The 27,697-nt window shown below is 41.3% G+C and overlaps 1 protein-coding gene across 2 annotated transcripts in view; it reads left to right on the forward strand.

The window, feature by feature from the left end:
• Positions 1 to 27,697, forward strand: part of IMMP2L (inner mitochondrial membrane peptidase subunit 2) — a 591,726-nt gene that overhangs the window by 9,342 nt on the left and 554,687 nt on the right. For both annotated transcript variants that reach the window (XM_077338516.1, XM_077338517.1), the window contains exons 2-3: positions 7,706 to 7,843; positions 23,140 to 23,243. In XM_077338516.1, coding sequence (XP_077194631.1) covers positions 7,709 to 7,843; positions 23,140 to 23,243 — 239 coding nt within the window. In that variant the 5' untranslated portion in view covers positions 7,706 to 7,708. The remainder of the gene's footprint in view (positions 1 to 7,705; positions 7,844 to 23,139; positions 23,244 to 27,697) is intronic.

Consider the following 27,697-nt stretch of genomic DNA (forward strand, 5'->3'; position numbering starts at 1 on the left):
CTATGCTGGTGCGCCACAAAAGATGGGACATATGAGAAACGTCCATAATTAAGAATCCAGGCTTATGGTGAATTTAAAAACAACACTTTGATTCACGCTGGTGTCAGTATTTGTAGAAGCTATGTAGCACCCATGAGTTTCAGACCAGGAATCTTTAACTGTTCTCTGCATGAAAAGAGAGAAGTAAGGTGTGTGAACACGGTAACAAGCCCTGTGTGTACACAAGCTTATTTGAAATTTATTTTCTGCCACTTCTGGTTTAGTTTAATGGTTTAATTGGGGCTTGATAAGACAGTTACAAATTGATGAGTGTGTGGATTGAATCCTGCCTCTGGCAAGAACCTATGGCATGGTCATAAACAAATGGCTGCTCCTTAGCCTCAGCTCCCTCCCATCCGGAATACGGACCCAGCAATACAGCTTTATTTTACAGGGTTATTGTAACAAATGGCAAAAATGTGTTTGGACATGCAGCACCTCGAGCATCAGAAAATGCACAAAGGCTAAATTATTATACTGTATGGACACTTGAAAACTATTTTGTAGTAAGGTTATTTACTGAAAGCAGTTGGAACTGCTTGTTCTGCTGATATTTTCCAGTAATTTTAAATTGCTGTGGGGGAACAATGTCATTTCATTTCCCCTATTTCTGAATCCCTTTCTTGATTCACTTCAGTGGATTTATCTCATTTTGGTTACATGTTGTGTTTGGAGAAATGATGGTGTAAAATACAGTAGAAAAAAGATGGTTTGGGATCAACCACAAGATTGTGCATGTAGCATGGATAGATTTGCTTTTCACAGTGGGCCAGATTGCCCCCTGCACTTGTTACGGCTTTTCTTGCATCAATCAGTTTTCTTTTCTTTTCTTTTTAACAGATTATAGTCCCTGGAAAAGATTTCTCAGGGTTGATAACTTGTTTCTTCTGATAGATTTTAAAACATTTTGGGTACTTAATGTATTTGCAATAATAAGTCAATGTCAGCATAGTTGTTTGACGTCTATTCCTCCCCACTGCGGTGTCTTATGAAAAGCATCTCAGAGTTTTTTCCCCCTGTCCTGTGAAGATGAGTGCTGCAATTTTATTGCTGTAGTTCCCTGTTGTACTTTGGTATGTAATTTTTAAGTGTGTAGATTTGCAATTTTTTGATTTTTCGTGTATTACTTGATGAGAGTGTTTTGGTTTGTGAGGTTCTTTTCATTTTTGTATGCAGCTTGATAAACCAAGTCTTCTAATGAGCAGGTGAGTGAAAGAAATAAAACAAACATTTTAAATGTAGAGAGTAATCTAAATAGCATCTCTACTCCATATGTTGTAGTACTAGCAGGAGAGCCATTTTAGTCCCTGGACCGTTTGCACATTAACACTCTGTTCTGGATGATGCTGTGCTCCATCTGCCATAATCTCTGTGTTACTCAGTGTGGGCTTCCTTGGATTTTGACCTGTTATTTGCTGTTGGGTTTGACCCCTGCTAGTCTGGGCAACATGCCATTCTCCCCCTTTCTCTCTTTATTGCTGTAAATGGGAAGATAGGGCAGTTACAGTTTTTTATTGCCTGTATCTAATAGTAATTATACAATGTGCACACTCTAGTTGTACAAGGAAAGGGGCATAACACTTTGCTATTTCTCTTTCTAGCATTCTTGCTAGGATCTTCATGAAGCATGCATTTTAAAAAATAATATGCAACTGCTTGAAGATTCAGCCAGGATTGCAGGCTGTTGCTGAAAATTGTTCATCATCTTATTGCCCGCTTCCCAGCCCTACAAATAACCCTCCCAAGAAATGAATACCTGGCATTGGTCATGGATGCAACATTTAGGATGGTACCCTATTGACAAAACTTTAGACTGCCTTAAGTATCTGTGGATAATTTTATTTTAATGACTCTGAAGGTTTTTACTGCATAGATCACAGAAGGCCACTTGACATCTAAATGCTAATAGCTAATATTTTGATTTTCACTACTGATGTTTAAGGAGGGTAGTCTTAGTTTTGTTGCTTGAATTTGTTTGATGATAGCACATTGTTTAGTTAATGTTTTTTTTTAAAAACCTTAATGTTAGAAGTTCCTGCATTAGATGCATTTTTATTGACTTTTAGTATGTTAATCAGTAATCCACTTGCTCTGCAAATATTCCTTTGTCTCAGAACAGGAGAGTTTGGGAAACACGTTGCTAATCGTAATTAGCTCTTGGCTATATGTTAGCCACTGAATAATTTATTTCAGAGTTCAGTATGCTTTCTTTGTGAATGGGTGTTTTATCCACTTTGCAATTTTGTTTTGGCTTTGCATGGTGCAGATGCAACAGATAGAAATAGTAAAGATGCTGCTTTGCGCTGTGAAACATTTGTTTCTAGTTGCGGGAGTCGGAGTTGGTTAATGGTTACAATGTTGAATTAGGACTCAGAAATCCAGGTTGAAATCCCTGCTCAGCCATGAAGCTCTCCAAGTGACTTGGACAACCTAATATACTGGTAGTTATAAAGATAGGAGTAAAATCCATTTTTCTTGGAGGAGATATACATTTGAAGGAAATGTAAAGGTGTAGATGGTAGTGGTGATAGAACACCACTTGAAGGTATTCCAGGTTTGAACCAACCTGGTGTTTCTGCACTCATTTTGTTGAGGAGGAAAGAATTCTAACAATGGAACTTTTTAAAAAGTATGCAGTTTTAACTGATGCTCTTGCTCGTTTCATCTGGGCAAACAGTTTGATTTTGTAAAATAATCTTGTGCTATTTGCACAATTTGTGCAATGGTTAACTCCAACGTTTCCTGATTTTGTCCGGCAATCTTCTTTATTCTTTTTGGTTATTTTGCTCAAAATAAGATTAATTTGGTTGACTATTATCTAAGTGCTAGCTGTCATCAAGAACATTAAATCTGTAAGATTACTTTGGAAATATCCTTACAAACTGGTTATCTGAATACTGACAAATGATAAACTTATGTGTTTTGAGGAGGCTGAAACTGGTTACTTATCCCTTATTCATTGTTGTTTGTGAAATCATTCAATCAACAATATTTAAAAGAGCTCTGAACCCCAAAATAAGGTTTGGACCACCACATGTCATACATCCCCACATTCAAAGGACTTCCCCCTTCTAGAGTTTCTTGGTCCAAAGTCTGGTTCTTGCACCAGGTGATCCAAAGAGTGATGCCCTAGGAAAATTGCACCACCAGACATTGAGGCCAGTCTGCACCCTGAATCAAACTTGGGGCCACCCCACCGAACACATTCCAGCACTCCAGAGACTGTCCCCTGTGAGGCAATATATGGTAGTGCCTAGTCCAAACACTAGTTCTGGCACCAAGAGCTTCTTTTTGGAGTATCCCACCTATATTTCGGAGTCTGTATTTCAATGAAGAATTTAATAAGGAACTGGGACAACTCCATGCCCACTGCACTCCAGAATATGATTTGAACCTCCACATGTCAAACACCCCACATTCAGGGACTTCTCCTTTTGGGAAGATGTTCTGTTTCCTGGGCTGATTCTGCACTTACATTATTTTTTGCCAGTGTGGATCCTGCTGAATTCAGATCAATTTGAACTTGGGTCTTTCTCTATCCCCCTCCAATTGAAACAAAGAATTCTGCACTTGATTGGGGAAGCTCAGAATGGGGGGAGGGGAGCCAAGCGCAGCAGGAGCCTCTTTCTTTTCTTGAATGATGTGAGGAAAGGATTGGAGACAGCAGAGGAGCGGGGGGGACACAAGAGGTAAATCTCTGCTGAGACGAATTAGGGCTTCTGGAGCGCAGTCACTTTAAGACAAGCCTTCCAACTGGGAACCAGGAAGTCTTTGAACTGATGCCCTGGCCAATCAGGGAAGACTTCCTTGCAGTGAGCCACGGAGACGGGTGTTAATTTAAAAATAAATAAATAAAATCTGCACACTTCTTGATGCCGGGTTTTCAAATATCGAGGGTTATATCCTGTTCTGGATATTGTGGGGGAAAGGTAGGGTCACTCTGGATCAATCATGCTTGTTGCAGATGGAAAATTTAAAGCAACCAGAATCAAAATGGAAATTGAATTCAGTGTAGACAGGAGGTATTCATTCGAGCTGGTGCTGGGTAAAAAGCCCTGTGCAGACTACACCCTAGTCCAAAGCTTGGTTTTTGCACCTGCTGCTCCAATGTGGGGTTCTCCCAGGACATTCGCAGAAACTGAGGCTAGTCTATGTCCTACAACAATTTTTGGATAACCCCAAATTACCCATTCCCACACTCCAGACTATCTCCTGTAAAGGGACAAATGGTGGTGCCCAATCCAAACACTGGCACCATGAACTCCTTTTTGGAGTCTTCCCAAGAGGCCTGTATTTTGGGGTTCTGTGCTCTTTATTGTTCTTTTAATGATTTCATGAATAAGGAATAAGTAACCAACTTCAGCCTCTATCTAGCCATGCCCCCCTAAGGGCCCTCCACTCCCAATGCTGGAGTGAGCCCATGGCAGCTCAGCAGTCCAGGGCCATGACGGAGTCCCCTGTATGTTGGGCACAAGTTTTGTAGATGCTGAGGAATGAGTGCCCCCTGATGGGGTGGATCCAACTTTGGGTGTGGGGGGAAGAGCCTGACCCCACATAAGAGGTACCAGAGAAGGATGGGTGGGTAAAGCCAGTGGGGAGTGGGGAAGGTAGACGGGTGGCCAAGGGAACCAGCAGCACGGGAAGGGGAAGGTAGGCAAGGAGGAGGAGAGACTGAAGGGGGAGATAAAAGAGGACAGGGACAGGTGGGAGGGGTGGCAAGTGAGAAAGATACTGAAGACAGCAAGGTAGTGAGATTAGTGAGAAAGAGAGAATAGACAGAGCTGATATGATGGATAAGGGGGGATGAGAGGACTGGCAAAAGACTGGTGACAACAGGAAATTACATGGGAAGACTCTGAGTCAGCTGGAGCTGGGTGGTGACTACCCCCATGGAGCCCCCAGAGTACAGATGATGATGAGGAGAGTTCACATGAGGACATCCCCTCCCCTCCCCTCCCCTCCCCTCGTATGAAGGCCTTGTTCTGGAGGCCCTGCCCTGACTCTAAAAGTGACGGCTCAGCCAGCCCAACCCCAACGGAAAGGCAGGGGGATCATCACAGCATCCTTGTGTTTTGTGCATTCGATGGAGACTAATTGCATGGCAATGGGACGTACTGAGCTGTAAAGAGGACACAAATGCAGAGAATAGGCCACAGCTTTATTGTTATGCAAATGAATGTGGGTGAACACCCCCTGGAATGGATCCTCTCCCCCTGCATCCAGCTATCCACAAGTGAGCCCGGCATCAGCAGGCCATCCCATGAGGGGCCAAGCAGCATACAGGTCAAGCTTTCCCTAACCACCAGTCCTATTGGGCAATGGGACGGTGGTGTGCAGTAGGAGCCCTGTGGTCATCAGCCTCTAATAGGGCTCCACCAACCTCCTGCAATGTGAGGTGGCAACCTCCACAGCTGGGAAGGTGCCACAGCTCCATATGCACCCAGCCTCTTAAGAAGGCCTCCAACCTGGCAGAGCTTGGTATGCAGAAACAATGGGCTCCACCCCAGAGGATCTGCCTCCCAAGCATAACCACCACTGAGCAGGTAGGGGCAGAGACTCTCACATCCCCACTCTGCTCCCGCTAACATTCATGATGCCACACAATTGTTAGAAGCCCGCTTCTGAAATGATCATAATTGATGGCAGCTGCGTTCTTCATCAATGCCTTGGTTTCAAGCATGTTAGATGCCAAGCTAAATGCCAACCCATATCCAGAAAGACAGCAGACACTAAACTCCAAATAAACCCAGCACCATGAATTAAAGGGGTGATCACCATCTGCAACTGCCTTGTTCTCAAACACCCACCATGAGAACCATTCCTGACTGTCTCCTCCTTGGGCTTTATAAACTGAAATACAAGAAACCCATCTGGGGCCCTGTCTCGACACTTGCACAGCAGATAAATCCCTGGAGGCTCATCCATGTCCTCAAACCTGATTGGAGGCTCCGCTGGGCCACCCATGCCCTCCCCAGTTTGATAATACTCTCTGACCTCCCTGCTATGTTTTGCCAGCCCGACAGATATGCTTGGCACATAAATCCCCTTCATTAAGTCCCATCCTTCAAGCCCATATCTGTGTCATCCTCCAAAGAGGAAGACTTACCTGTGGAACAGCCCCTGGAATGACATAAGTGGTCCTTTCATCTCCTCTTCTGGCTATGCTGCCTGGAGGAAGCCTCATCCAACTGCTGCCCAGCCCCACCAGCTGATGTCTTGACACTAACTCTGGGTTGAAGCCCAGCAGCTAAAGACAAAGTCTCAGCTCCCATATCTAAAGTGAGATGAGCCACGCTTCCCTTAGAACCTGTAGCCTGAGGAGTGGAAGTGCTTGCAACAGATTCAAGAGAAGGAAGTTCTGAGGTGCTGCCCTCCTGAGGTGCTGCCCTCCCTCCCTCCCTCCCTCCCAGCTGACCCAGTGTGGGCTTCTGAGGGCACCTAGTAGGTTGATGGGTAGCTCAGAATCCAGAGTGCCTAAACATGGCCACATGTGAAACCCTAGAACAGGAAGGCGGCACACAGTGGAACCCTGCCCCAGCCCACATCCCCTGCTGACCAGAGAATTGCTGCAACACAGCATGGATGTCCCCCATGGCGCAGGCCCTTTGGGTTCTCCACCAGTCCCCCTGTAGCATGCACAAAAGGGGTCAGCTAGCGTCGACCTTCCTAACATCGGGCTGCGTGGCAAACCTCCATGGGGAAACCCATGGGGGAAATAGCTTGGTCAGGCAGCCCCATACCTTCTGAAAACACCCCTTTTGAGCTAGCCTCAGGAGCCAACGCAACAGAAGAGAGCACCCCAGAATGAATAGCCACCAGAAGCACAGCACTGCAAACACACCGGGCTGCTTCCCACATTCCATGAACTTGTCCCCCTGCAGGGCGACCAGAATTCCCAGCCTGCCCCGAAGAAGAACCATCACTCCCAGCCTGCCCATCGGGCCCCACCACGAAGTGCCTGAGCCCGGCAGCTGTCCCAGCTCCGCCAATCTTATGAACCTTAGCCAGAGCCATCTCTATCGGGCAAAAATTACACCCGGCAGCCGAACTGAACAACAATGCCCAACAGATCCAGCACACTTTCAAATCTTGGTTTGGAGGATCATCTGAACTGAACTTCTACAGTCTACTTCAGGATCAGCATGTGCCAAATGATATTTAATGAATAAATTTAGTGAAATTATCACATAATAATTCATATGCATAACAAATGTCTTTTGCTTGGCATAGTTCTTTCATTGCCAGCCTCCTTTGATAATTAACTTTTAGGCTGTTGTTGCTCATCTGTTTGATTCATCTTCCTCCAATTCATCTTTTTGGAAAACTTCCTCATATAGAAGAATTTACAGCTGGTGTCTCCCTCTCAAGTTGTTGGTAAACTATCTGTACGAATTGATTTTTGAAAATCATTTCTAACATTACTTCTGTAGAGCTGAAAAAAATGAATGGCAGCTGGAAAATACTGATGTTTAGCTTCCTGAACATTTATTGAACCACCATTATTATTTCAGCTACTTAAGATTGGTTTCTATTGAACAGAGTCCTTTTTTTTTTACAAGCAGATGCTGAGGATCATTGACACATTATACATGGTGCTGCTTTTCTTGGATGCTGTATTGTTTTGAAACCTTGTTTATATAATTATTTCATTGCTTCTATCTTTCAGATAATGGCACAGATGCAAGGCATTGGGAGGAGGTATATTAAGGCTTTTTGGAAGGGATTCTTCATTGCTGTTCCTGTGACAGTAACTTTTCTGGATAGAGTGGCTTGTATAGCAAGAGTGGAAGGTGTTTCAATGCAGGTAACAAAGCAACTTTCTTCCCTGTTTGTTTTCACCAGTGTGTATGCATGAATTATAAATGATTGAATAGTCCAAATTCAAAAGTAAAGGAAAAATATCCTTTTTTTGTTTTTTAGCATTGCACACATTTTATCCTGTCCTTATGGGAAACACTTTTTTTATCCTCAAATGTGAAGTTTTCAGTGTGATTAGCAAACCAGCTATTTGGCAAAACATTGTGGGGGGTGGGGTGGGGTTTACAGAACATTCTAATTTTAGTTAACATTTCTTACATTTACATCCAGCATTTCTTAGTTAAGTTCTTACATTTACGCTGTGGTTTCTTTGAGAGGATTGTTTTAAGTACTTAAAATTGTCTATAAAGGTAGCTAGAATTAGTGGGTTGGATTCAGTAACATGTGAGGAGAAAGAAAATGTACTTAGTTTAGTTCCACAACTCAAATGATGATACGAGGGCTGCAGCAATGCATACTTCTTTAGTGCAACATGTAAAGATAAAACATCCTGTGTATGGGGCAATGGAACATACAATAGATACACTTTTTATTCACTTTGCTTTTGAAATTGTGTCAGAAGAAATACCTTGTGATCTGTCTTGCACATGTGAAAAGGTAATAGGGATACAATTTTTCTTTGGGTGAGCAGACAGTCTAGGAGATTTTAGTGCTTCTGTTGTACAAGTCATCTTGCACCTGTGGAGTTCTTCTATGGAATCCAATCTAAGTCCTGCCATTTAATAAGAGAGGGTCTGTCAGTAAGAGAGACCAACAAATCGTAGCTTAATTTTGAAATGGTTTTTGGAGGAATTATATGTTTGGATGGCATTTGGACCTATCCTTTGAGCCAAGGCCCAGTTAGAATCATAGAGTTGGAAGGGGCCATACAGGCCATCTAGTCCAACCTCCTGCTCAACGCAGGATCAGCCCTAAGCACCCTAAAGCATCCAAGAAAAGTGTGTATCCAACCTTTGCTTGAAGACTGCCAGTGAGGGGGAGCTCACCACCTCCTTAGGCAGCCTATTCCACTGCTGAACTACTCTGACTGTGAAAATTTTTTCCTGATATCTAGCCTATATCGTTGTACTTGTAATTTAAACCCATTACTGCGTGTCCTTTCCTCTGCAGCCAATGGGAACAGCATCCTGCCCTCCTCCAAATGACAACCTTTCAAATACTTAAAGAGGGCTATCATGTCCCCTCTCAACCTCCTTTTCTCCAGGCTGAACATTCCCAAGTCCCTCAACCTATCTTCATAGGGCTTGGTCCCTTGACCCCAGATCATCCTCGTCGCTCTCCTCTGTACCCTTTCAATTTTATTTACGTCCTTCTTGGAGGCCTCCAGAACTGCACACAGTACTCCAGGTGTGGTCTGACCAGTGCCATATACAATGGGACTATGATATCTTGTGATTTTGATGTGATGCTCCTGTTGATACAGCCCAAAATGGCATTCACCTTTTTTACCGCTGCATCACACTGCCTGCTCATGTTTAGTTTACAATCCACAAGTACCCCAAGGTCTCGTCCACACACAGTGTTACCTAGAAGCATATCCCCTATCCAGTAGGTATGCTTTTCATTTTTCTGACCCAGATGCCGAACTTTACACTTATCTTTATTAATTTGCATCTTGTTCTCATTTGCCCATTTTTCCATTGTATTCAGATCTCGTTGAACTCTGTCTCTATCTTCTGGAGTATTTGCTAGTCCTCCCAATTTGGTGTCATTTGCAAACTTGATTAGTCCCTGCACCCCCTCATATAGATCATTAATAAATATGTTAAAAAGTACCGGGCCGAGCACCGAGCCCTGAGGTACCCTGCTACTCACCTCCCTCCAGTCTGATGAAACACCATTGTCAACAACTCTTTGAGTGCGGTTCTCTAACCAATTCCCTATCCACCTAACTATTTGAAAATCGAGATTGCAGTCCTTCAATTTATCCCTCAGAACACCATGGGTTGTGCAAATGGTCATTTAAAATCATGCTTACAAAGAGCATAGTATGTCAATTCCCATTTTCTGTTTTTTGTTATGGTGAATCCTTCAACATCTCAGTTGCTCTTTGGCTTCTGCTCTTTTGCCTGTTGAGCTACTTAACTTTTAATGTAAAGATCTGGTTTGGCTTTGTTTATTTTCCCATTTGAGCTATTTTGCCATCCTCTCATTCAAAAAATACAAATAATTCAGTAGAGGTGAAGCATGTTCATTTATAACAACAATCAGTTTTCTACCTATCATGCACCAAATCATTTATTTTGGCTTTAAATGTATTTATTCTTTACAGCTTTGTGTGCTCATTTTAGGTGTTTATAAATTGCTGTCAGCAGGGGAACACATTTCTAGCTGTCACTTTTCCCCTTGTTTTCCACTCAGTTGTAAAGGCATTCTCAGAGTTGTAAAGGCATCCAGTGGATCATCCCAGCCAAATATCATGCAGGTAGGGGAAATGCTGAAGTGTTCATGGGCAATAAAAATTCTCCATTGCACAGTTGAGAGGGGTGTTGACAATAGATAAATGGGACATTTAAGTCTGTTCACATTCTGAAGTAAAATCTCCCACGTTTTACTTTGCTGAGCTGTGGTGCTTGAAGTTTTTTCCCCCTTGCCTTGCTTTGCAAATTATTTTGCCAAAAAAAAAAGTGTAGCAAGCAAACAGGGGCCATCCTGCCTGTACAAAACCAAATCAAAGTCTTCCTTTCAAACCACTTAATAGTATAAACGCCACTTTGTAAAGACAAGCCAGTCAGCACAACTCCCTTTGGTAACGAGCTCAGCTTTGCTGGTTAGTTTTCTTTGTTTAGGATATCAGCCATGTAGGTCCTTCTCTCCCGTTTTCTTTTAACTTGACCTGTTATTGTGTCTAATGTAGAACTGAGTATTCTTGTGTACCTTTTATGGGCTTGCCAAGTATGCCAATCTACCTGTCTTTACTGATGATCACAGTTGGAGAAAAGGGGGCAGAGAATGGTGTCTGAGTGATGTCATATCTTAGTGCCATTCTACTTGTTGTTGTTATGTGCGAAGTAGTGTCCGACCCATCGCGACCCCATGGACAATGATCCTCCAGGCCTTCCTGTCCTCTACCATTCCCCGGAGTCCATTTAAGTTTGCACCTACTGCTTCAGTGACTCCATCCAGCCACCTCATTCTCTGTCGTCCCCTTCTTCTTTTGCCCTCAATCGCTCCCAGCATTAGGCTCTTCTCCAGGGAGTCCTTCCTTCTCATAAGGTGGCCAAAGTATTTGAGTTTCATCTTCAGGATCTGGCCTTCTAAAGAGCAGTCAGGGTTGATCTCCTCTAGGACTGACCGGTTTGTTCGCCTTGCAGTCCAAGGGACTCGCAAGAGTCTTCTCCAGCACCAGAGTTCAAAAGCCTCAATTCTTTGATGCTCGGCCTTCCTTATGGTCCAACTCTCGCAGCCATACATTGCAACTGGGAAGACCATAGCCTTGACTAAACGCACTTTTGTTGGCAGGGTGATGTCTCTGCTTTTTAGGATGCTGTCTAGATTTGCCATAGCTTTCCTCCCCAGGAGCAAGCGTCTTTTAATTTCTTTGCTGCAGTCCCCATCTGCAGTGATCTTGGAGCCCAGGAAAATAAAATCTGTCACTATCTCCATTTCTTCCCCATCTATTTGGAAGGAATTGAGAGGGCCGGATGCCATGATCTTTGTTTTCTTGATGTTGAGTTTCAAGCCAACTTTTGCACTCTCCTCCTTCACCCGCATCAACAGGCTCTTTAGTTCCTCTTCACTTTCTGCCATTAGAGTGGTATCATCTGCATATCTGAGGTTGTTGATATTTCTCCCTGCAATCTTGATCCCAATTTGTGACTCCTCTAATCCCGCATTTCTCATGATGTGCTCTGCATACAAGTTAAATAGGCAAGGCGACAGTATACAGCCTTGCCGAACTCCTTTCTCAATTTTGAACCAGTCAGTGATTCCATGTTCAGTTCTCACTGTTGCTTCTTGACCTACATATAAATTTCTCAAGAGACAAATAAGATGCTCTGGTATTCCCATCTCTTTAAGAACTTGCCACAATTTGTTGTGCTCCACACAATCAAAGGCTTTAGCATAGTCAATGAAGCAGAAGTAGACGTTCTTCTGGTACTCCCTAGCTTTCTCCATGATCCAGCGTATGTTGGCAATTTGATCTCTAGTTCCTCTGCCTCTTCGAAATCCTGCCTGTACTTCTGGAAGTTCTCGGTCCACATATTGCTGGAGCCTAGCTTGTAGGATTTTGAGCATAACTTTGCTAGCATGAGAAATTAGTGCAATGGTGCGATAGTTTGAACATTCTTTGGCATTGTCCTTCTTTGGGATTGGAATGTAAACTGACCTTTTCCAATCCTGTGGCCATTGTTGAGTTTTCCAAATTTGCTGGCATATTGAGTGTAGCACTTTTACTGCCATTCTACTAACCTCCTTCTAATCTCTAGTTGTTATTTTTTGCTATAGAATTTTGAGGAGGTTCCCAGCCTGAAAGGGGTTTCTTGGGTGTGATGTTACCTCCAGGGTCAGGTGCACCCTTGTGTTCAGAATTCCTCAAGGGATTATGCAGGGACAGGCCTGGCAATACTGATCTTTTCAGACTGCAAGTAGGAAACCACACATTTAAATGCTTCTTGCATATACAGCAAGCCAGTACTTGAGGAGGTAAAGAAAGATTGTGCAGGTGAAATCTGAAAGTAATAGCAGTGGAAAATATGTACAACTCAGTGACGATACCTCCATTGTTAAATAGAAATAACTGCTCATAATAGGTGAATGCATCAAGAATTGCTATTTGTTTTAAATGTTAGAAGAGCCTACTTCATGATAAGGATATGTTGAAATCAAGCTTAAAGGGCTACTGTTGGGTCATGTTTTCTTTCTCATCTTGTTTAGCTTGCAGTAGGAAAGTGGGACAAATTCATCTCCATTTCTTTTATCTTGCACTCCAGAGAGTGAATTATGTGTTTGAAAGCTATACAATGTGATGGGAAGTGAAGTTTTGTCAGCATGATTCCTTATACTCATCAATAACACGCTTGCATAGGATATATGTTTGTCTTGACTTGAAGCTTTCACCGTATGATCCACAAGAATTGGATTTGTAATAGACCTTTTAGACTCCTGGCTGGTTTTGTGCACTCATTATCCTGGTTCATGCTGAGAGTGAAATTAAAAGTCTTAAAAAAACTTGGACTGTTCCTTGCTTTTCTTCTCTTACTTAATTTCTTTTCTTTTTGAACTGAGACATATAAAATGCTATTTTGCATTGGCTCCAGAATATTGCTGCCTTAAAGAAGCAGGTACTTAACTTATTCACAGTTGCTTAAAACATTGCACTTGTTTGTTTAATATGGCTAAAGCTCCATGTGATCCGATGACAAACCAACAAGTTTGTTTAATACTGATTCTTTGTAATACAAGAGCCCATTAGGAATACACTTTATATATGGAAAATTCAGTATGTTGTGTAGTTTGTGGAAATTTGGTGTAATTTCCTGACATTCAATAGGCTCAGTACAAGGCATTTTGCTGAGGGATATGTCTTCCACATCTGAGCAACAACTAAGTCCCTGCTGCTAATAATAACACATCTAACCTCAGAGAATGAAGGAAGGTTAAAAAAATATTCTTAATTAATGCATAAATACAGGATGCCCAAGTCAAATGACACTCAAATAGCTACTGGGGAAGAACAAAGAACAAGTGTGAATAATTATATTCTTAATGATGCAACTGGATTAAAGCCAAAAAGTTACTGGAAATGGCCTGTCACAAATTATGATGGGGAATTAAAGTGAGAGGAGCGAGAGGCCGATTACAGCAGAATACTTCACCTCTGTGTACCAGGGTCCAGCCATAGTAACTCAGACAATATAAATTAGCAATTTTAAAAATAGCATGCACACACTGTAATTCAGAGAGAAATAAAGATCATAGCATCCAAGACAGAGGAATTAATTGGTGCAGAAAAAGACATACAACCTGTCCTGAAGAGAAGTGGATCCTTTGAAGAACAGAGACAGACACAAGACCAGCTTGGAGCTAGATGATCTATCTGGTATCAAGATAAACACAAACTAATGGCATATTTTCTCCTTGCTTAAACACCAAAAAATGTAGCCTGAAGCATACCTGGCATGGCAAGGCTAAGACAATGCAATGAAGGGATTAGTGTGTGAGAAACGAAAAGGTTGCAACATGAGTCATTGTCAGGGATGGCATGAGATGAAGACCAACTTCATCTACTATATTGCTATCCATTCACTTAATTTGTAGAGATCCTCTTGGAACTCTTCACAATCATTCCAGGTTTTTACCATCCTGAATAATTTTGTGTTATTTGCAGACTTGGCCACTTTACTAATCACCCCTAGTTTTGTCAGCAAACATAGCCACTAAACTACTCATTTTATATTGAACAGCTACCTCCTGCTGAACAGTAGAATATCATTCTAAGACTTGATATAATTAAAAAGGTACTTTTAGGAACTTTGTCAGCAGAAGCAGGGATTCAGAGTGCACTTCCAAACTTCCCAAAAATGCAATCTGCAGAAACTAAGACTTCAGTTTTTCATTTTTCTTTTATACAGTTTCTTAGGGAAAATAGGTTATTTAGGTAAGGAGAGCTTCCAGAGAAAGTTGTTTGGAACACTTTCTAAAGCCTTGAAAAAGAAGAAGCCAGCTCCTTTGAACATTAATACTCCTTCCTTTCTTGTGTGAAGGAGGCCCTGATTCTTTTTTCTCTTTCTCAATTGCTCCAAATAGAACCTGTGAACTTCTCAAGCCAAGTGAGAAGAAGGAACTAGGTTAAAAGCATGTTTTGGATACAATCCCTCAACGGGGTTTCTGAATTAGCAGCTGATTTGATTACATTCCCACAAATGCCCCTTCCTAAATCCTTGTTTAATCTAGTTGACCCACTGTCCTACAGCAGTTGATTAGACTTCATCTTCACAAGTGCCTTGTCTTAAGTGCCATTCTAACTTAGGTGACCCACTACTACTCCTAGATAATTGACTACCTAAAATGGGTATGGGGTTCTGAGAGTACTGTCTTGGAACCTAGTGGGTTAGAAGGGTTGCTTGTTGGGCTTAGAGGTCATAGATAGGCTAAGGAAATTTCAAGCGACTATCCTGAAGGAAACTTGAGAACAATATCATTCTTACTCTTCTGGATTTAAGACAATTGCATGTCCAGGTATTGGGATTAGGGGGAATGCTCCCAATCCATACTGGCATGCTTAGTGGCTACCTCCCTTGACACCAAGGTTTTAGACATTGATTGTCAGCCCTTGTTTTTACCAGTTCTTTTAATTACTAATATCCTGTTCTTATTTCTTTGTCCAAGAAGAAGAAGAGATGTTTTTTATATGTTGCTTTTCTCTACCCGAAGGAGGCTCAAAGCGGCTTACAGTCGCCTTCCCATTCCTCTCCCCACAACAGACACCCTGTGAGGTGGGTGAGGCTGAGAGGCCCTGATATCACTGCCTGGTCAGAACAGTTTTATCAGTGCTGTGGCGAGCCCAAGGTCACCCAGCTGGCTGCATGTGGGGGAGTGCAGAATCGAACCCGCCATGCCATATTAGAAATCCGCACTCCTAACCACTACACCAAACTGGCTCTCAAGTTAGCTCAGTACTAGCTCTCTATTCTAATTGGGTAGAATTACACTGTCTCCTCAAAGGACTCTTTGTGAAATTCGCTACAGCTATGTTTTATTTAGGAGAGAGGGAATTAGACTTTCCTTCGTAAAATCCCACAATTATCTGCTGACCCTACCAGGGGGTTTCAAAAGAAGAAGTAGAGATAAAAAGATCAACTAATTAGGGACATTTGTTATTCAAGCTGATTATTTAGTTTGGTTTAGTAATGTTAAATGGATGGCTGCATCTTGATACCCTTGGATAATTTACTTTTATTTCAATGTGAGGCTGTAGTATCGTAGTTGTTAAGTCAATAATTTAGTCACTTTTGCTGCTTTTCCTTTAATCACTGACTTTGGGGTTGATTGATTAATAGGTGACCATTTGCCACTGGTAGCTTCTCTTTACCTATCTGGTCCCCTTTATCTTGAAAAAGGCCTTTGAAAAAGACGATTTGGAAACACAAGGGATTTCCATTCTCTGAACACCGTCCTTTGGTTCTCTTTTGAAAGTAGCCTTGGACTCAAATGAATGTCAGACCTTGGTAATATCACTGACCATAGGAAATGCTGTTCCCTTACAGACTAAGCCACCCTTTAAGTGTAGTTTCTTTGTTATAAAATGCAGTTCACTGTCCCACCCAGGGATTCAATAAGGGAAAAATCAGCATAAAAGCACTCTCAGAATACCCAGGTAACAACAACCAGATAGTGAACTGAAGGGAGGAAAATCAATACAGAATGACATAGAAAAGCAAACCAACATGCCTGGTGAAAGTGAGGGGAAACAACCATGCATAATAAACCATAGAATTTTTAGTTTGGATCCAAGTGGAACCCCTGGTCCTTGTGGATAGTTTCTGGGAAGCTCGATTAGTTTTTAGAGGAAAGTAATTTCCTACCATTAGTTCAGAAGTGTACGGTGGGTCATCTGCAGGAGAATTAGCAGCTAATTGGACTGTACCTAGATGTAAACTGAACTCTCTCTCTACCAGATTCTTTATTGGCCCACTGATCCTGTAAATCTTTCAGTGTGCAGCTAGTGGTATTGAACTGAGAATTCGATAGCTTTTCTATAAATGCAGGTAAGTTGATTTTATTATGTACTTAAACTACTTGGAATGTCTCATAGTTAAGCAGACTGTGTGTGTATTTTTATTATAATAAGGATTCCGAGGATGAAGACAGAGATGCGTTGTTTTTAATAGGTTTCTCATAATTATGTATTATATAGAATAAATAGTACAATAACTATCAGTGGCTTACCCAAAAGAAAAAAAAAACTAGTTTTTCATTTTTAAATGAAACTGGGCATGGGGGAATACATGATAAATTATTGTCTGTGCTATTCTCGACAAGCATTCAGGTACATGCCTTTCATTCCTGGCAATTTGAGTGATTTTTTTCATGTCAATATAGTATATTTCTTTTGAAATTATGTTTTCAAAGGCCAGAACAAATCTGATTCAGCCCTCTGTTTAAATCTGATATTGAGCAACTTTGCAAAAGCAATATAAATTACTCCTTGATTTATAAAAAAAAATCTTTTTGAAGATAAAACTTAGATATGTAATAATAAGTGAAATATAACTAACTGAGCATGTCTGATAATGTTGCTATCAGTTATGGATGATTTTCTTTACCATAATGCCCAACATAGTTTGTAGTTACGTACTTTGCACATAGATTCTGACTTGGTCTACTTAATTTCAACAGTTAGTCAGAAATTCTTGCAAAGCTTGAATTTCAGTAATGAAATGTATTGGTATCACTCAGAAAACATAGCAGTTTGTTCTCGGATGCTGTCAGACTTAAACAGTTCACAACTGTTAGAAAACCAGCTTCGGTAGTAATGCCCTGGAAATGAGAACTGTCAGGAGGATCAATAACAATCCTTCTCTCTAATTGACAGATGCTCATGTTGGTATGCTTCTAGATGTTTCTAGAGATTGTTAAAACTGTGTCTTATTCTGATTCTCAGTCTTGTATAAAATGTTTGCCTTACTTTATTGAAATCTAGTTATTTGTTAATTAGCCTATCCAATGTGATAATTATTTATATCTCCAAGTCATGATTCTTGTTCATTATATTAAATCTGTGATCTGTGATGCTCTGGCTTTTGAATCTTTTACTGAATACCCACATTTACAGAAGAATATGAAAACGAAAAACCAAAAATGGTGAGTTTGAATCCCTTCTGAAATAACCCACAGATATGCACACATTGTAGAGGGAAAAGAAGCTGTGCAAGCATAAACAAAAGTACAATTGAATGAGGGGAGTGGGGAACATATCATTGGGAAGGCTGTACAGGAAACTCAGTGACTGGGTGGGCTGGAGAGGAAGGAGGAATTTATTCTTTATTGCATGATATGTGTGTAGTATAGCCAAGAGATCTTATGATTTTGGGCTTGTCTAACCAATCCTGCTTAGCCTCCAAGATCTGACGAGATTGGGCATGCATGGACTATCCAGGGCAGGATTTATTTAATTGAGAAGATTGGAGTAGAGGGAGAAACTCAGTGATTGGGAGGATTGATGTGTGCTAGGCATGGAGGGGTGGGAAATCATAAGAAAAATGATGTGGGGGTGAAGTTTTTCTTATTATATATGAATTACATACATTCATATATAGTTATTAACTATGTATATTCATGTATAAATAGTTCTTAAATGGCACAGAAGAATAATGAACAGCAATGAAAATTAAGAATACTTAAACAGTTGAAAATGATAACATGCAGAAATGAAAATAGCCATGTAATCCTTATCCATGGTTCCTCTATACATTTGTGAAACAGCCTGGGTAGTGGGATGTGTCCGGCTGTCCAAGTTGGAATAGGGCCCTGCTCCTACAGCTCCCACGCTTCCTCCCTGGATGCTAGCCACGTTCCTCTCAAACACAGCAGAGACAGAGAGAGACACACAGACCCTGCCAGACCGAACACGAGCCCTCATTCCCTCCTATCGCTCCTGCTGCGAGGGAGGCAGAGAGAGACACAGAGTGCTGCCCCAAGCTGCTGACAGCAATACAGAAAGAGCTGCACCTCCTGCGATGGAGGGAGAGACAGACAGAGGGAGCTGCCCCAAACTGCACACCAGCCCTCCTTCCTTCCTAAGAACGAGCCCAAATTACCTGCTATGCCTCCAGCTGCAAGGCACACTGAGGCACAGGGGGAGAGAAAGACAAACACAGAGAGAGATCTGCATCTCCTGGTGTCCCCTGGGTCCTAGGGCCCATTGCATTCCTGCTTGCAACGGGCTTTCTTGCTAGTCTTATGTATAATAGCTCTCTTTGTGATCAGATTGTCACAATAAACTATTCCCAAAAATGTACCTTTGCTGTGTACTTGGTCATACCACTCTTCCCTAAATTACATTTCTTGCTACTATCTTTAAACGCGGACTAAATAAAAGAGTAAGGGCTGGTGGGGAGAAGTTAGGGTGGGCTCTGTCCGGCATAAAAACTCGGAGGAGCGAATCAGGAGCCGCACTCCAGGGCCAAGTGTCCAATTGGGAGGCGCGCTAAGCGCGTCTCCCTGTTGGACACTTGGCCCATCTCCTGGACGCCGCACCACTGACTCCACTCCTCCCAAGCCGCCATCCTCCAAGGATGGCCGCCAGGGAGGACCCTCGCCCCATGCCGCTGGCCTCAGGGAACACTCCTTCCCCTTTACCCAGCGGCAGCCCTTCCACACGTCGTCTGCCTACGTGGCATGACAACAGCCGTGCCCTTCCCACCCCCACCCTCAGCATCCGTCCCCCTGCCGCCGTCTGCGCCCTTGCCACCCTCCCAAAACCCCACTTCCTGCTCGCGCAACCCGCGCCCTTCCCACCCCCACCGTGACTGTCCGCCGCTGCCCGCCGCCACCCACGCCCTTCAAAAACCGCTTGCCTTCCTCTCCGCTGCTTTCGCCGCTGCTGCTACCGCCGCCGAGCTGCTGAGGGCGATTCCCAGCTTCACGCCCTCTCCAGGACCTCCACTGACCAAGAGGACGCCGCTGGACCGCCTCGCCCACCAAGCCCAAAATGGCCGCCACCAGCAACTGCGCGCCGCCAGGCTGCTCCAGGCCCCAGCATGGCGCCCAATGAATACTCACTGCCGCCGGCCCACTCCGTGGACACGCTGACGCTTCGCCGCCCTCGGACATCCTCATCTCACCGCTGCCGTAAGTTGCTGCCAAGCCCACGACCAGGAGCCGCCAGGCCCGCACGACCATCCGCCCGCAGGCTCCATCTCGTGCTCCCGCCCGCTCTCTCCCCCCCATCCAAGACCCCAGGGAAGCCTTCCTCCTGTCAGGCCTTCCCTCTAACTTCGCCCCTAGCGCCCATTTTATTAAAAAAAAACTGGGCTTTATTCCTAGTTAAAGCATATACTTGTTGGGCTGGAAATTTTAACTAGTTATCTAAATTTTTTAAATTACTTTTTTCAAGTATGTAGGATAATAAACTAAGAGCCTCTTGTGGCGCAGAGTGGCAAGGCAGCTGTCTGTAAGCTTTGCCCATGAGGCTGGGAGTTCAATCCCTGCAGCCGGCTCAAGGTTGACTCAGCCTTCCATCCTTCCGAGGTCGGTAAAGTGAGTACCCAGCTTGCTGGGGGGTAAACGGTAATGACTGGGGAAGGCACTGGCAAACCACCCCGTATTGAGTCTGCCATGAAAACGCTGGAGGGCGTCACCCCAAGGGTCAGACATGACTCGGTGCTTGCACAGGGGATACCTTTACCTTTTTAGGATAATAAAAGAAAGTGTGGTTAAGTAAATCCTTTTCTTGTTTGTCATACTGTTTTGTTACTGTTCACTAAAATAATGTTCAGTAATGCTAAATAACCAGGAGAGAAAACTTGTGTTGGAATTGAACAGCAAAACGAAAACACTCTTGTGGCCTGTCTTAGTTGGGGGCTTTAGTTAGATTATAATGTTTTAAGTTTGAATGTTGTTTTATATAATGTTGTTACCCACCCTGAGGAACACTGGAAGGGCAGATTAACAATAAAATGCTGTCATTAATATATTATTATTGCTGTCACTTATTCATACTCATATATTTTGGTAACATGACTATTGATAACACTGCAAATTAGGTATATTTGTACAAGAGCCAAAGCAAAAAAGGGCATACTTTTCAGATGATGTCTTAATAAATCAGTCAGTAATCTACACTAAAAAGTTGGGTTAATTTGGTTGCTCATTTCTGCCCTTAGCCCTCAGTTGCTGTACAGGAACATTTTGCTTATTATTGGGTTGAATTTCCTCTTCCTCCTCTGCAATTTATTCAGCTCTGCATTTTTTTTATTGTTTGAACTGTCAGCTCTTACAAATGTTTTCTAACACCCACCTGTCCATGAATCATACACCTAAATTTTTGTTGAAGGCTGAGGGCATGGATTTTGGCAGGGTTTTCCACTAATCCCAAACTTGTGCCAGTCCCTGCTAGTACAAATGACAGGGGCTCTTACTAAGGATGATGTTGTTAGCCATTCAGTCAAGTCCAACTCTTGGCCATCCTATGGCACAACTGCCGTCATGATGTCTGATCTTACACCATTTCTTTTATTTGTGTAATGTTCTGGCCAGTGTCCATTTTGATTGTCTCTAACCACCGTATTCTTTGTTGGCCTGGTTTCCTGTTTACACTGACCAATCCTCACATACTGTAATTGCTTTCTCCATTGAGTTGGAGTGCATGATATGGCCAAAGTAAGTGAGCTGGAATTTTGTGACTTTGTCTCCCAGTGATAGATCAGGTTTCATGCACTCTAGTATTTCCTTGTTCATGACTTTTGCCCTGACTTTCAAAGGTACATATATCTTGTGAGGGCCTACTTTTAGTGAACTCTGTATCCATCACTTTTGGGGTTGTGCTCATTTTTGTGATACATTATATTGGTGGTCAATATGGAGAACCACTTTGTGGAGCTTTTAGCATCTGATTATCTGCAATTGATTTACAGCTTTTTGTTCCTCAGGACCAATTCAAATATTACAAAGTCCCTTAGCCTTCTTATTGATAGACCTATTCTGGGGACAGGTCTATCAATAGTCCAAGTTCTATGCTTGGAACTTCCCCTGGTATGCAGGGAACCTAATTGTATCTAGGCCATGAGGAGAGGAGGCTGAAGTCTCCTCTCACAGTGTTTTCTAAATGTGAAATGACCCTAGCAATTACTCTTGACTGTATTGGGGAAATTTGCGTCGTCCATCTGTACTAGTAACTTTGGCTAATGTTTCAAATAGCAGTTCCCTGAGGTCATTTAATATTGGGAAAATTGACTAGTGCCATAGTCCCAATCTAAAATAGGCCCATGTCCCATTAGGAATTCAGATACAAGCAATGAATGTCTAGAGCATGTCTGATGCACATGTAAAGGACATGAGGGCTTTGTAATGTATGAATGAGTCCATAGATTAACATAGTCACATACTCTTTCCCAGGCTTCCCGAAGACTTAGGCTTCAATTTGAAACTATTGCATTACTGAACACAATGCCTTTTCAGTAGTAGAAATATTTAATGACTACACCCAGCTTGGTGTAGTGGTTAGGAGCGTGGACTTCTAACCTGGTGAGCCAGGTTAGATTCCGCGCTTCCCCACATGCAACCAGCTTGGGGACTGTGGGCTCGCCACAGCACTGATAAAGCTGTTCTGACTGAGCAGTAATATCAGGTCTCTCTTAACCTCACCTACCTCACAGCACAGAGTATCTGTTGTGGGGAGAGGAAAGGGACAGCAACTATAAGCCACTCTGAGATTCCTTTGGGTAGAAAAAAGCAGCATATAAGAACCAACTCTTCTTTTTATTCAGCTTTGGCAATCTTATGGGTTTCAGCATTTTTAATTTGTTTTTTTTATATTACACGGAATATGAAATTGCAATGCTTAATGAAACATCCTAAATTGAACTGGATCTTTCCCATACACATCTTTTGCAATTAATGAATTGGGTATTTCCATGCCCCCCCCCCGGTCCCATATGCATTCCCTGCCCTGCCCTGGATAGGCCAGCCCAGCCCATCACGTCTCAGAAGCTAAGCAGGCTCAGTCCTTGTTAGTACTTGGGTGGGAGACCATCAAGGCGGACAAAGATTTCTAGACAGAGTTAGGAAGCCACTTCTTAACATGTCTTGAAAAGTCTAAGGGATCAGCATAATTCGGATATAACTTGAGGGTCAGAAAGATTCAACAAATTGTAATGTTTAATGTCCTTTGTTATGATTAGTGTTTTAATTACTTTTTCATAATGTTATAAGCATGGATCCTACTGTGTTTCGTTTATATAAATGTCATTATCGTAACCTTAAGCATGAGTGTCATGGTCCAGAAGTGTGTATATGCAACAAAGCTACTATTCTTGAGCCTTCTTATCAGTTCTCCCAGAGAATCAACAAAACTGTGTTTTTGACATTCTGAGTTTAGAGACATGTTTGGAACTGTTGCTGTAGAACTGCAGATTAAGATATTAAGTGAAGATAATGGTGGGCACATGTACTTAAATCAGTTCCGCAGTTGGTAGCTCTTATATCCTATTCATAAACTAGTGGACCATAAATCGCCATCTGGGAGGCATTGCAGAGTAATAATAATTTTTATGCTATAGATATGCATTTTGTGATCATTCACTGTTAGTTGATTTTAATTCTTTCTCTCCACTTCAGCCTTCTTTGAATCCTGGAGGAAAACAGGTATCTGATGTCGTCCTTTTAAACCACTGGAGCATTAGAAATTATGAAGTACAGCGTGGAGACATAGTTTCACTGGTGTAAGTAACTTCAATGAATTATAATATTTAATTAATTTATTTATATATTAGATTTTTATACTGCCCTCCCATACAGCTCAGGGCAGTTCACAGCAAACATTGCAAGAATAATACATAGAACAGTCTAGACACATAACACATATGTATTTTATTCTGTTAAAAATTGTAACGCCATAGTGCAGCTTGCTTACAGTTATGAATTTGATGGCTGATTTATTGCATGAGTTTAAAAAAGCACAATTATAATGGTTGATGATTGCAATATCCCTATCTGAATAAGAAGCCTCTTTGCTCTTCTGTCATTTAATGACTCTGATAGTAGACCTGGATTTTAATATACTGTTAGATGTGTGCAAATATATAGCTGCTGCAATTAAACGTCATTACTGTTTAATGAATATTGAACGACAATAACATTTTTGTTGTTATAGTGCTGTCTTTTTCTGGTTGAAAAGCCTATTGGGAAATATCGTCAGATATTCAAAATGATATCAGTATGTATTAGAAAGATTGTATGTTTGCTTGGTAATAGCTGATGACTTGAATAAGTAATGCAAGCAGCAGGGTGTATTGTGTTATTGATAATGATAATTCTACAAATGTTAAATCTATAGTAAGAACATACGAAATATCATAATATGTATCTTGAACATCAGATGCCTAGAATGAAGCTTTAGGCATCTAAGCAGATGGTGGACCTTAACAGATTTGTTTTGGGTGTTGTGTGACAGGAAATGAGAAGATGGTACAAAAGTTGATCAATTCTAAAAGTAAAAAAAAAGCCTGCCTGGAGGTGAAAACTTTTTGATTATATTGTGGACTGAGTAGCCATAAGGTGGCACTGTTTCTCTGCTTAATTCTTTCCCAGAATCTCAATGATACAAATCCTTTCAGTGTTAATGGAATGTAGAAATGGAATGTGGAAATGTGCATAACAGACACAATGACATTAAGCAAATTGATAGTACATGCTCTGATGACAAAGTTAGGTTTTTTTTAATCTTTATAATTAAAGTGCACATTACATAGACTGCTACAAGAGTTGGCTTTGATTCTCCTTGCGGGAAATTGTCTGCATTAGAACTGGTTGTTAGTGCAAGTATATTATTATGTATATATGAAAACAGAGTCTTGTTGTTTTTGTTATAAATATTGGGGGAAGGGTTACTCAGAGTAACTTACTGGCAATCATTTTTCATTCTTGGTCTCTGTGATACTCATTCTATTGAGATCATTACATGCATGGCTGCTGCATGTTACACAAGCCTCAAAAATTCTGGCCCAAAATTAGATTTGGTTATCCTGCTTGTAAAAGGACATCACTCACAGAGACCCCTTTGCAATACCCTTGTGGTAAAAAGCAGTGGTTATATTCTTGCAATGTAGAAATACAAGAACAATAAGGTGAAGGCACTACCCAGCAAAATAACCCTTATCCTTGCTTTTCTTGGTTGATTCGTAACATTCTGCATTCTGCTAAAGAACCTGACATGTTTATAGTTAAAATTGGATCTGATTTTCACTGCCTATCTATATTCATCAGTTCAAAATTTACTAGTACTTTGTAGATAGGTAGCTGAAAGATTCCTGCTGGATTTCCCAAACTCTTGGTTACTAAGAAGAGTTTTATATTGCTGTTGGTAGGCTAGCTGAATGCCTATGACCTGCATCAATCACAGGCTGAAACCATTAAAAAATATTATGGGAAAGATCATGCTCAACATTAGAGTGTTTGAATGCTTTGTTTTGCAGTAAGTGTACTTGATCTGACATTACTTTTTAAGGGTGGAATTTCTTACCCTCCTCGCCTTCTTTTGTATTTGTTTTGTAATTTATGTATGGTAGCGTCTGATTTAATAAACTGCAGCCAGTAAAAATCTACAAATATAGAAATACAATCAGGATTCATAACTAACACAGACAGATAAAACTTCTTATACAGGAAAACAAATGCCCCTCTCCCAGCTCCTGGCAGTTACAAATGCAAGATGGCAACAAAATGTAGTGGAAAATTATTGGTGCTTTGGGGGTAAACTACATTTGCTGTCAGAGCATCCATAAATGATTACTACATTATTGTATGAAAATTTTGATTTCTGCATATGATTTTTAAAAATGGAAATACAACTGATTACTCTTTAGCAGCTCTTTATGAAGACTTTAAAATTAAAATGCATATTGACTGGAATTGTTCTAGAGGGTTTTGTGGATTTCCCTTTCTCCAATCTCATCTCAATCTTCTGTACTTTAACAAGTGCTTATTGATCTCCTTATTTCTTGTCTTATTTTTTGCTTCTTCCTGGACCTTACCAGCTAGCCAAAACGACCTCCCCTCAAAAAACAAACAAACAAAAAAACTCTGCTAAATGATTTCTGGCTTGGTTTTTTCATACTTTGTTTTGTGATATACATTAGTCTGAAAGTGGCTGACTTAATCAGCAGCAGCTGAGCTTCATGTCTCAGTGAGAATTTGAAGCTGGGTTTTTCTGGTCATCACTCTTACCCTCAAACAAGTTTTATAATACATCTTCTTCCTTTCTTTTTTAAGCCACAGAATGATAAGTGCTTATAGACTAAGGAAAACATTGGCTTTAAATTAGTTTAATCTTTGGTTTGCCAAGTTGCAAGGCTCTGAGTCCAAACAGTTCATTAAAAACATAATATAAAAAGCTAGTTACAAATATATGGGATTGGGGTAATTAATTTCAATTTATTTTTAAAAATGCTTTTAATGTTCAGCCACTGAGTGTTTTGAACTTGAAGGAAGTGTGTGCTAATTTAAGTGTTTTTTTTTAAAGAAACCTTTAGTTGTCAATATCCTCTAGCGCTGCAAAGGACTGAGCACATGATCTTGCATTTTAAATATGTTTCTGTGGCATCTCAGCTGTAAGGTCACATTCAATGCCAAGTTAAAAATAGACTGTGTTGAGTATAAAGGGGCTCTTAAGCAGTCAGAAACAATGCAAACAGGCCTTCTGGGCATACAGGGTGCCATTATCCTTTGCTGCTGAGAGAGAGGAAATATATTACTAGCACGCAAGACCACACTCTTCTCAGTCTCATTTTCATAGCTATTGGAACAATCAAGGCAGTTTATAAGTGCAATTAATTGCTGGAAGAAACTAATAAAACATTAATATGAGTTGAGAATTATGCTTACAATATATTGTTCTGATAGATATTGTTTTAACAATGTATACTTGAAGAAGAAGAATCGGCTTTTAATACCCTGCTCCCAAAGGAGCATGATAGTGGCTTGCAATTGCCTTCCCTTCCTCTCCCCATAATGGGCACCCTGTGAGGTAGGTGAGTCTGACCAAGCATTGAGAGAAGCTGCTCTATGTGAACTGCTCTGACAGGACTATGACTAGTCCATGGTTGTCCAGCTGGCTGCATGTGGAGGAGCGGGGAATAAAACCCTACTCTCCAGTTTAGAAGCTGCCACTCTTAACCACTACACCAAGCTGGATTTCTTGGAAGTACACAGAGCATAATTATGCACATGCTTTCTACGGAGTAGTCCCATTGAACTCTGTGGGACTTAAGTTGGATTATGCAGGCTTTGGATAGCATGTCTGTAACATACTTTAGCCATGTATCTATTCAACGACATCACTTCTTCCTACATTCCAAGTTAAGGAATAAAATCAGAAGAATTTAAAGTGAGAAAGCATGGCATTTCAACATCTGTCTTCATTAGCCTTTAATCTGAGCTACAGCGAGACATAATAAAGGACAGAGATCATTACTAATAACATTTCAGTATTACACATCATAATTAAGGTTAAGAAATGTTTAAATAAGGTCAGGGCGCAGAAGTATAACATTTCAATTATTATTCCCTCTCAAATATTAATAGCTCAACACATAGCTATTGTAATTTTTGCAGATCCATGTTTCATGTGTAAAGCAAAGGAGGTGTCTTTTCAGCTGTGTAAAGGTATAGAGCAGCTATGCTAACCTAGTGCAAAAATAGGCTACAGTGTTTGTTGTTTTTCTTTATGGTGTAAATCAGTCATTCTTCCCCCTCCAATTTTACTTTGACGTTTGTCTTAAAACTTACCATTAGGGTGAGGGATGATGATAGTACCTTTTTGTGTAACAAGATAAGCTTTGAGAGCACAGGAAGGGCTGGCTATAAAAATAAAATAAAATTTTAAAAAGTTTTTACTCTAGTGGCCAGCTCAAAAATTTAGTAATCCCTCAGATTTTACCCTCCAGTATTGTGTGACTATATTTTCTAAGTATTGCTATTAAAAAATACTTTGTGCAACAAAGAAATTTCTGGGCACTATGGTCAAACCCTGTAATAAAATAGAAACCCAAAAGAGCACTAAAAAGAGGAATATAAAAATAACATTTGACCGTTTAAAAATTCTGTCAGATGTTTTTGTCAGAACTAGACAGGAATCTTTGAAACAGATATGGTTGAGCTGGATAGTCTAATGGGAACC

Source organism: Paroedura picta, chromosome 5, assembly GCF_049243985.1.
Source record: "Paroedura picta isolate Pp20150507F chromosome 5, Ppicta_v3.0, whole genome shotgun sequence".
Classification (NCBI taxonomy): domain Eukaryota; kingdom Metazoa; phylum Chordata; class Lepidosauria; order Squamata; family Gekkonidae; genus Paroedura; species Paroedura picta.